At 38.5% G+C, this 10,000-nt stretch overlaps 1 protein-coding gene and 3 long non-coding RNA genes across 7 annotated transcripts in view; all 4 read left to right on the forward strand.

The window, feature by feature from the left end:
- LOC127935204 (cilia- and flagella-associated protein 69) overlaps nucleotides 1-10,000 on the forward strand; it is a 22,991-nt gene that overhangs the window by 1,919 nt on the left and 11,072 nt on the right. Inside the window, exons 2-8 of one of the 2 annotated variants that reach the window (XM_052532879.1) lie at nucleotides 710-778; nucleotides 1,989-2,054; nucleotides 2,697-2,806; nucleotides 2,895-2,971; nucleotides 9,227-9,325; nucleotides 9,408-9,560; nucleotides 9,637-9,814. In XM_052532879.1, coding sequence (XP_052388839.1) covers nucleotides 710-778; nucleotides 1,989-2,054; nucleotides 2,697-2,806; nucleotides 2,895-2,971; nucleotides 9,227-9,325; nucleotides 9,408-9,560; nucleotides 9,637-9,814 — 752 coding nt within the window. The remainder of the gene's footprint in view (nucleotides 1-709; nucleotides 779-1,988; nucleotides 2,055-2,696; nucleotides 2,807-2,894; nucleotides 2,972-9,226; nucleotides 9,326-9,407; nucleotides 9,561-9,636; nucleotides 9,815-10,000) is intronic. The other variant, XM_052532880.1, reaches the window with a different exon arrangement.
- Nucleotides 4,473-7,120, forward strand: LOC127935220 (uncharacterized). Its single transcript, XR_008148022.1, has 3 exons — nucleotides 4,473-4,493; nucleotides 4,864-4,968; nucleotides 7,097-7,120. It is a non-coding gene; the product is annotated as an uncharacterized LOC127935220 (long non-coding RNA).
- Nucleotides 6,145-6,904, forward strand: LOC127935219 (uncharacterized). 2 transcript variants are annotated; one of them, XR_008148021.1, is made up of 2 exons: nucleotides 6,145-6,358; nucleotides 6,602-6,904. It is a non-coding gene; the product is annotated as an uncharacterized LOC127935219 (long non-coding RNA). The 2 variants fall into 2 exon arrangements; XR_008148020.1 differs by having other exon boundaries at nucleotides 6,639-6,904.
- Nucleotides 7,530-9,220, forward strand: LOC127935221 (uncharacterized). 2 transcript variants are annotated; one of them, XR_008148024.1, is made up of 5 exons: nucleotides 7,530-7,601; nucleotides 7,957-7,996; nucleotides 8,487-8,526; nucleotides 8,912-8,946; nucleotides 9,087-9,220. It is a non-coding gene; the product is annotated as an uncharacterized LOC127935221 (long non-coding RNA). The 2 variants fall into 2 exon arrangements; XR_008148023.1 differs by lacking the exon at nucleotides 9,087-9,220 and adding an exon at nucleotides 9,017-9,062 and having other exon boundaries at nucleotides 8,912-8,981.

Below are 10,000 nucleotides of genomic sequence, written 5' to 3' on the forward strand. Positions count from 1 at the left end.
TGTATCAGTGTATCTCAGTGTGTCTTAGTGTATATCAGTATCTCAGTGTGTATCTCAGTGTGTGCCTCAGTGTGTCTCAGTGTGTCTCAGTGTATCTCAGTGTGTCTTAGTGTATATCAGTATCTCAGTGTGTATCTCAGTGTGTGCCTCAGTGTGTCTCAGTGTGTCTCAGTGTGTCTCAGTGTGTATCAGTGTATCTCAGTGTGTCTTAGTGTGTCTCAGTATATCAGTGTGTCTCATTGTATCTCAGTGTGTCTCAGTGTATCAGTGTGTCTCAGTGTGTCTCAGTGTGTCTCAGTCTATCTCAGTGTGTCTTAGTGTGTCTCAGTATATCAGTGTGTCTCAGTGTATCTCAGTGTGTCTCAGTGTATCTCAGTGTGTATCAGTGTGTCTCAGTGTATCTCAGTGTGTCTTAGTGTGTCTCAGTATATCAGTGTGTCTCAGTGTATCTCAGTGTGTCTCAGTGTATCTCAGTATCTCAGTGTGTGTCTCAGTGTGTCTCAGTGTATCTCAGTGTGTCTTAGTGTGTCTCAGTATATCAGTGTGTATCAGTGTGTCTCAGTGTATCTCAGTGTGTCTTAGTGTGTCTCATTATATCAGTGTGTCTCAGTGTGTCTCAGTGTATCTCAGTGTATCTCTGTATATCAGTGTGTCTCCGTGTGTCTCAGTGTTTCTCTGCATGTCTCTCTGACTGACCACTGTTTTCCAGGCTGTGAGGGTCACCGATCTCTCTCGAGTGCTTCAGCTGCTGCAGGATCCGCTCTCAGTAAGACTCAGTGTATGGCAAGCTGGCTTAACATTTAATGCTAACGTATTAGTACTTATTCTTTAACTACTAGTATCTTCCCCATCAACTATTAGAACTTATTTATTAGCTACTAGTTCCTATTATTTAGCTACTAATGCAATTTGTTTTTTTTAGTTTTTAGCTAGGCATGCCAGTAACTTTTCCATACTAGTACTTATTCATTAGAGACTTATTATTTATTTATTATATATTTATTATATACTAGTTCTTATTTATTATATACTAGTAGTACTCATTTCAGTAGTGTCTAGTAACTATTCTATTGTTACTAGTAAAACATTTCAAATCTTTACCCTTGACTTCTATTGGATCTGTCATTCATCAACTATTCAGCTCTGAGTTGTATGGATTCCAATAATGACTAGTATTTTTTTTTATTTACTAGTAAGTATTCATTACATAAAAGTACTTATTTATTAAATACTGTTGTTTTCTTTAGATACTAGTACTTATTTCATAGGTATTTGTAGTTTGTTGAGTGCTAGTTGGACTACTTATTTTTAGACACTAGTACCTTTTGCAATTGTTACTAGTAACAAATCGTATCTTACTAGTTGCAACTGCTTTTTTTTTTACTCTTCTTGTGATGTGAATAGTGAGAATGGCCACTGTAAAGTTCAATAAAAAATCATATTGGCAAAATAAAATAAAAATCTTACTAGTAACAAATAAGTACTAGAGTCTATTTAATTAGAAAGTATATAATGAATAAATACCAGTATGTAATTAATAAATTACATGCTAGGTAAGAAGGTAAGAGTATCTGATGAGTACTAGTATATAATGATTAACCACTAGTTTCTAATGATATGTACTTGTATCTAAAAATTAAGTACTATTACCTAATGAATAACTACTAGTATATATTAAAATAGTTACTTGTCACTATCGGAATATATTAGTAAGCACCAATATCTATTTATTTTTTAGTAGTATCTATATATCTTTTAAAATGTTACTAGTAGCTAAAACTTAAGAAGTGGCCAATGAATATGTACTAGTACTTGAAACACTAAGTTAAATGGTAAGTTAATGGATAAGATAAATGGAAAAGATACTAGTATCGAACAAGTACTGAAAATATATACTTAAGGATTAAATGTTAACTGGGCATGCCATTCCATGTTCACTTCTTCTTTCATTCAGTGCTTGGCTTATTTGAACATATCTCCATTTCCAGGCCTCCTTAAAAGAAAGGCAGATTTTCATCTTGAAGAAAGTGGTGAAACAATGCCAGCGAGGATATGTATCCTAAAAGTTTAGATGTAGATGACGCTGTCATGACAACATTAAAAATGGTGTTTCCAAAGTTGAAGAATATAAATAAGAACATATTTGAATGTCTTTTAAATATTTTTTTGCATCCTTTATTTATAAGACTAATTAACTAAATAACTATTTACAGCAAAGTCCAACTTCCATTCAGAATCATAAGATAAAACGGAAATATATATATATAGATATATATATTGCAGAAAAAGATCAATCCGATGTCCAAAACAAAACACCAGGGTACTAAGTGATCAGCTCATGATCTTCAACAATCTAATAAAATCATAAATATTATTTTCAAGCTGAGTTTTTATAGTATATATTTTATATTGTGCAAATAAACTAGAACTTGCTATGGAAGCAGGACACACATCGTTTGTAGTGACTGACTGTGAATAATCATTTCCAGTGATGTCAGTGTCCTCTAGGATCCTGAAGTCCCTACAGTCTCAGTTAACGGCAGTACTGTCAGCATTTTCCAGCTTCAGATTTAAGGTGATGTTTGGTGTGATGCACCACATGATGCTCTGAGAGGCTCAGAGGAATAATCCTGTGATGATGATGATGATGATGAAGGTGACATGATCAACCCTTTCCTTAAAATGTACCTGTCCAGCTTTTGAGGGACCTTGCTGACATTTTTAAGATTATGAACCTTTGTGCTGAAAGAGTGTCCGATCATCCGGAATATGCCCGAATCCTCTGTGATTTACTGCAGATATGCGGGTATGATGTCAGCCTGAAGTCTTTATAGCAGACTGTTTACAGAAGTGAATGTGAACTAATGAAATCTTCAATGCTTCATGTCTTTAAGTCTTCCCTTCCTGAAAGAAAAATCATCTGATGAGATGAAGTACGCCAGTGTGGTGACAGACTGTGTGTCTCAGATGGGTAAGCATATTAACCACATGAAAAAGACTTTGATCTGTGAATCCTGAAAAATAAAATGAAAAACTCAAAAATAACTGTTTTCAAAATTGATAATAATCAGAAATGTTTCTTGAGCAGCAAATCAGCATATTAGAATGATTTCTGAAGATCATGTGACACTGAAGACTGAAGTAATGATGCTGAAAATACAGCTGCACATCACACAAAAAAAATAATTTTAACATATATCCACACCGAAAACAGCTGTTTAAAACTTTAATAATATTTTACAGTTTTCACTGTACTTTGACCAATAAATGAGGCCTCTGTAAGCAGAAGAGACTTCTTAGAAAAAACGTTATTGAGAAATTAGAATCTAACAAGAATCACACAGGGGGGAAAATATTTTTACTTTACAAAAGTAAGTTAATTTGGAATTAACGGTAATTTGGTGTTAAATGTGCTCAAACAGACATGCAAATTCTAATTTCTCTTTAGTGGTGAAATCTGATTGCAGCTTAAGCTAAATTGAGTGTATTTATAGATTTCTTAGTGAATTCTGGCATTTGTGTACACATGTCCTCTCTCCAGCTGGATGAGTGTATTCTCTCTATAATGAGTGTGTCACGACAGGTTTTCTTCTCTCTATAATGAGTGTGTCACGACCCGTTTTCTTCTGTCTATAATGAGTGTGTCACGACAGGTTTTCTTCTCTCTATAATGAGTGTGTCACGACAGGTTTTCTTCTCTCTATAATGAGTGTGTCACGACCGGTTTTCTTCTGTCTATAATGAGTGTGTCACGACAGGTTTTCTTCTCTCTATAATGAGTGTGTCACGACCGGTTTTCTTCTGTCTATAATGAGTGTGTCACGACAGGTTTTCTTCTCTCTATAATGAGTGTGTCACGAAAGGTTTTCTTCTCTCTATAATGAGTGTGTCACGACAGGTTTTCTTCTCTCTTTAATGAGTGTGTCACGAAAGGTTTTCTTCTCTCTATAATGAGTGTGTCACGAAAGGTTTTCTTCTCTCTATAATGAGTGTGTTATGACAGGTTTTCTTCTCTCTATAATGAGTGTGTCACGACAGGTTTTCTTCTCTCTATAATGAGTGTGTCACGACCGGTTTTCTTCTGTCTATAATGAGTGTGTCACGACAGGTTTTCTTCTCTCTATAATGAGTGTGTTATGACAGGTTTTCTTCTTTCTATAATGAGTGTGTCACGACAGGTTTTCTTCTCTCTATAATGAGTGTGTCACGACAGGTTTTCTTCTCTCTATAATGAGTGTGTCACGAAAGGTTTTCTTCTCTCTATAATGAGTGTGTCACGACAGGTTTTCTTCTCTCTTTAATGAGTGTGTCACGAAAGGTTTTCTTCTCTCTATAATGAGTGTGTCACGAAAGGTTTTCTTCTCTCTATAATGAGTGTGTTATGACAGGTTTTCTTCCCTCTATAATGAGTGTGTCACGACAGGTTTTCTTCTCTCTATAATGAGTGTGTCACGACCGGTTTTCTTCTGTCTATAATGAGTGTGTCACGACCGGTTTTCTTCTCTCTATAATGAGTGTGTTATGACAGGTTTTCTTCTTTCTATAATGAGTGTGTCACGACAGGTTTTCTTCTCTCTATAATGAGTGTGTCACGACAGGTTTTCTTCTCTCTATAATGAGTGTGTCACGAAAGGTTTTCTTCCCTCTATAATGAGTGTGTCACGACAGGTTTTCTTCTCTCTATAATGAGTGTGTCACGAAAGGTTTTCTTCTCTCTATAATGAGTGTGTCACGAAAGGTTTTCTTCTCTCTATAATGAGTGTGTTATGACAGGTTTTCTTCTCTCTTTAATGAGTGTGTCACGACCGGTTTTCTTCTCTTCTCTCTATAATGAGTGTATCATGATTGAGTGTGTCACGACAGGTTTTCTTCTCTCTTTAATGAGTGTGTCACGACAGGTTTTCTTCTCTCTATAATGAGTGTGTCACGACCGGTTTTCTTCTGTCTATAATGAGTGTGTCACGACAGGTTTTCTTCTCTCTTTAATGAGTGTGTCACGACAGGTTTTCTTCTCTCTATAATGAGTGTGTCACGACAGGTTTTCTTCTCTCTATAATGAGTGTGTCACGACAGGTTTTCTTCTCTTCTCTCTATAATGAGTGTGTCACGACAGGTTTTCTTCTCTCTAAAATGAGTGTGTTATGACAGGTTTTCTTCTCTCTATAATGAGTGTGTCACGACCGGTTTTCTTCTCTCTATAATGAGTGTGTCACGACAGGTTTTCTTCTCTCTATAATGAGTGTGTCACGACAGGTTTTCTTCTCTCTATAATGAGTGTGTCACGACCGGTTTTCTTCTCTCTATAATGAGTGTGTCACGACAGGTTTTCTTCTCTCTATAATGAGTGTGTCACGAAAGGTTTTCTTCTCTCTATAATGAGTGTGTCACGACAGGTTTTCTTCTCTCTATAATGAGTGTGTTATGACAGGTTTTCTTCTCTCTATAATGAGTGTGTCACGACAGGTTTTCTTCTCTCTATAATGAGTGTGTTATGACAGGTTTTCTTCTCTCTATAATGAGTGTGTCACGACAGGTTTTCTTCTCTCTATAATGAGTGTGTTATGACAGGTTTTCTTCTCTCTATAATGAGTGTGTTATGACAGGTTTTCTTCTCTCTATAATGAGTGTGTCACGACCGGTTTTCTTCTCTCTATAATGAGTGTGTCACGACAGGTTTTCTTCTCTCTATAATGAGTGTGTCACGAAAGGTTTTCTTCTCTCTATAATGAGTGTGTCACGACAGGTTTTCTTCTCTCTATAATGAGTGTGTCACGACAGGTTTTCTTCTCTCTATAATGAGTGTGTCACGAAAGGTTTTCTTCTCTCTATAATGAGTGTGTCACGACAGGTTTTCTTCTCTCTATAATGAGTGTGTCACGACAGGTTTTCTTCTCTCTATAATGAGTGTGTCACGACAGGTTTTCTTCTCTTCTCTCTATAATGAGTGTGTCACGACAGGTTTTCTTCTCTCTATAATGAGTGTGTTATGACAGGTTTTCTTCTCTCTATAATGAGTGTGTCACGACAGGTTTTCTTCTCTCTATAATGAGTGTGTCACGACCGGTTTTCTTCTCTGTATAATGAGTGTGTCACGACAGGTTTTCTTCTCTTCTCTCTATAATGAGTGTATCATGATTGAGTGCAGGGCCGTGCACAGGGGGGTGGCCCGGTGGCCAGAGCCACTGCCCCTCTGCCCTCATCGACTGAGGTGCCCCTTTTCCCCACCGCTCCGCTCAAAGCATTCCGGTGATTGCGCGAATCCGCTCCAGGTTTTCCCGCTCGCTCCGCAGCATCACTCACAGTATGTGTCTGCGGCGCTTGTGAACACGACAGTTCACGAAAGCTGTCGCATTAACAGGTAGGCTATGCAAGACAGTGGTTGAATCTGCGAAATTAGTCGATCAGATCAGATCTAATACAAATAACTACATTTTCTGTTGTTGGCACACTTTGTAGACAAGACAACCATAAAAAAAAACAAAAAAAAAAACAATGCCTTCACAAAAAAGAAGACAGAGACAGAGAGAGAATGAGTGCCCGTGCAATTTTGGAAACATTTAAGGATTTTGATGCTCATGTTGTGTTTCCAACACTTTTCAAGCTGCTGAAAATCTGTGGAACACTACCTGTCTCAACAGCCACTGTTGAACGCTCATTCTCGAAGTTGAAGCTGGTGAAAACAAAACTTCGTAATGCGTGTGGACAGGAACGACTCTCTGATCTTCTGCTTCTGGCCATTGAAAAAGACATCCCAATCATAAAAGATGAGGTTATTAAGATCTTTCAGGACATAGTACCAATTAAAAAAGTGTTGCTGTAAATGGAACAAGTAAATATAAAAAAGGATCAGTAATGTGTAATTGTGATGTTCTATCAAAACTTCTACAATAAAGTCTGAAATGTATTTGAGCGTGTACTGTCTTCTTTTTGAATTGTACATTTTGTAATAACTGGATAATTTGTGTTAACAAGCAACCACCCCCTTAGTGCCCCTTTTTTTGGTTTAGGCCACTGCCCCTCAAAATGTCTGTGCACGGCCCTGATTGAGTGTGTCACGACCGGTTTTCTTCTGTCTATAATGAGTGTGTCACGACAGGTTTTCTTCTCTCTATAATGAGTGTGTCACGACAGGTTTTCTTCTCTCTATAATGAGTGTGTCACGACAGGTTTTCTTCTCTCTATAATGAGTGTGTCACGACCGGTTTTCTTCTCTCTATAATGAGTGTGTCACGACAGGTTTTCTTCTCTCTATAATGAGTGTGTCACGACCGGTTTTCTTCTCTCTATAATGAGTGTGTCACGACAGGTTTTCTTCTGTCTATAATGAGTGTGTCACGACAGGTTTTCTTCTCTCTATAATGAGTGTGTCACGACAGGTTTTCTTCTCTTCTCTCTATAATGAGTGTGTCACGACAGGTTTTCTTCTCTCTATAATGAGTGTGTTATGACAGGTTTTCTTCTCTCTATAATGAGTGTGTCACGACCGGTTTTCTTCTCTTCTCTCTATAATGAGTGTGTCACGACAGGTTTTCTTCTCTCTATAATGAGTGTGTCACGACAGGTTTTCTTCTCTTCTCTCTATAATGAGTGTGTCACGACAGGTTTTCTTCTCTCTATAATGAGTGTGTCACGACCGGTTTTCTTCTCTCTATAATGAGTGTGTCACGAAAGGTTTTCTTCTCTCTATAATGAGTGTGTCACGACCGGTTTTCTTCTCTCTATAATGAGTGTGTCACGACCGGTTTTCTTCTCTCTATAATGAGTGTGTCACGAAAGGTTTTCTTCTCTCTATAATGAGTGTGTCACGACAGGTTTTCTTCTCTCTATAATGAGTGTGTTATGACAGGTTTTCTTCTCTTCTCTCTATAATGAGTGTGTCACGACAGGTTTTCTTCTCTCTATAATGAGTGTGTCACGACAGGTTTTCTTCTCTCTATAATGAGTGTGTCACGACAGGTTTTCTTCTCTTCTCTCTATAATGAGTGTGTCACGACAGGTTTTCTTCTCTCTATAATGAGTGTGTCACGACCGGTTTTCTTCTCTCTATAATGAGTGTGTCACGAAAGGTTTTCTTCTCTCTATAATGAGTGTGTTATGACAGGTTTTCTTCTGTCTATAATGAGTGTGTCACGACAGGTTTTCTTCTGTCTATAATGAGTGTGTCACGACAGGTTTTCTTCTCTCTATAATGAGTGTGTCACGACAGGTTTTCTTCTCTCTATAATGAGTGTGTCACGACAGGTTTTCTTCTCTCTATAATGAGTGTGTCACGACCGGTTTTCTTCTCTCTATAATGAGTGTGTCACGAAAGGTTTTCTTCTCTCTATAATGAGTGTGTCACGACAGGTTTTCTTCTCTCTATAATGAGTGTGTTATGACAGGTTTTCTTCTGTCTATAATGAGTGTGTCACGACAGGTTTTCTTCTGTCTATAATGAGTGTGTCACGACAGGTTTTCTTCTCTCTATAATGAGTGTGTCACGACAGGTTTTCTTCTCTTCTCTCTATAATGAGTGTGTCACGACAGGTTTTCTTCTCTCTATAATGAGTGTGTCACGACAGGTTTTCTTCTCTCTATAATGAGTGTGTCACGACAGGTTTTCTTCTCTCTATAATGAGTGTGTCACGAAAGGTTTTCTTCTCTCTATAATGAGTGTGTCACGAAAGGTTTTCTTCTCTCTATAATGAGTGTGTCACGACAGGTTTTCTTCTCTCTATAATGAGTGTGTCACGAAAGGTTTTCTTCTCTCTATAATGAGTGTGTCACGACAGGTTTTCTTCTCTCTATAATGAGTGTGTTATGACAGGTTTTCTTCTCTCTATAATGAGTGTGTCACGACAGGTTTTCTTCTCTCTATAATGAGTGTGTCACGACCGGTTTTCTTCTCTCTATAATGAGTGTGTCACGACAGGTTTTCTTCTCTCTATAATGAGTGTGTTATGACAGGTTTTCTTCTCTCTATAATGAGTGTGTTATGACAGGTTTTCTTCTCTCTATAATGAGTGTGTCACGACAGGTTTTCTTCTCTCTATAATGAGTGTGTCACGACCGGTTTTCTTCTCTCTATAATGAGTGTGTCACGACAGGTTTTCTTCTCTCTATAATGAGTGTGTTATGACAGGTTTTCTTCTCTCTATAATGAGTGTGTCACGACCGGTTTTCTTCTCTCTATAATGAGTGTGTTATGACAGGTTTTCTTCTCTCTATAATGAGTGTGTTATGACAGGTTTTCTGATGAGGATCCCGCTGCCGGAGGTACGACGTCAGATCTGTTTGTCTGTGAGCGCCTTCTACAGCCGTGACAAACACCAACACAGCTCTGATGGTGAGAGATGTCACTGAGCTCTTCAGACGTGAATGGCTGTATTGATCCTGTGTGTGTGTGTATTGATGTGTTTGTGTTTCAGGTGTGTGTTCCACACGTGCTGACTACAGGGCTCTGATGCTGGAGCGCAGTGGTGTTTCTGAGACGCTGGTCATGTCTCTGGCTCTAACGGAGGAGCAGCTGCCGGTCAAACTCTGTCTCCTGCAGACGCTGCAGATCCTGTCCAGAACATCAGGTGACCAATCAGAGCCTCCACTTGCTCTCAGCGTGTGTCATGGCTCTGCTCTGAACCTGTCATGTGTTTCTGACAGAAGTCAACTGTAAGCTGATGCTGAGAGCTCAGGCCGCACAGAAGATCTGTTTCCACATGAGTGAAGGAGATCCGTCCGGAGAACTGCTCTTCAGATCCTCCGAGATCCTGTGGAACCTGCTGGAGAACGGCTCTCGACAGGAAGTGACCTCACAGCTCAGCAGCAGCGACTGCATCGCGTGAGTCAGATCCCACACCATCAGCTGAATTCATCATGAAGTTATGCTGATCAAGCCTCACTAGAGATGTTCATAAACCTGAACACACAGGAAATAAAAGACTGATAATACCGTTTTTTTTAAGCAACAAGACATATGTTAAAAACTTTTTCTATTCTACCTCAGTTCAGTTCATTATATTGCATT

This window comes from Carassius gibelio, chromosome A19 (genome assembly GCF_023724105.1).
Source record: "Carassius gibelio isolate Cgi1373 ecotype wild population from Czech Republic chromosome A19, carGib1.2-hapl.c, whole genome shotgun sequence".
NCBI classification, from domain to species: domain Eukaryota; kingdom Metazoa; phylum Chordata; class Actinopteri; order Cypriniformes; family Cyprinidae; genus Carassius; species Carassius gibelio.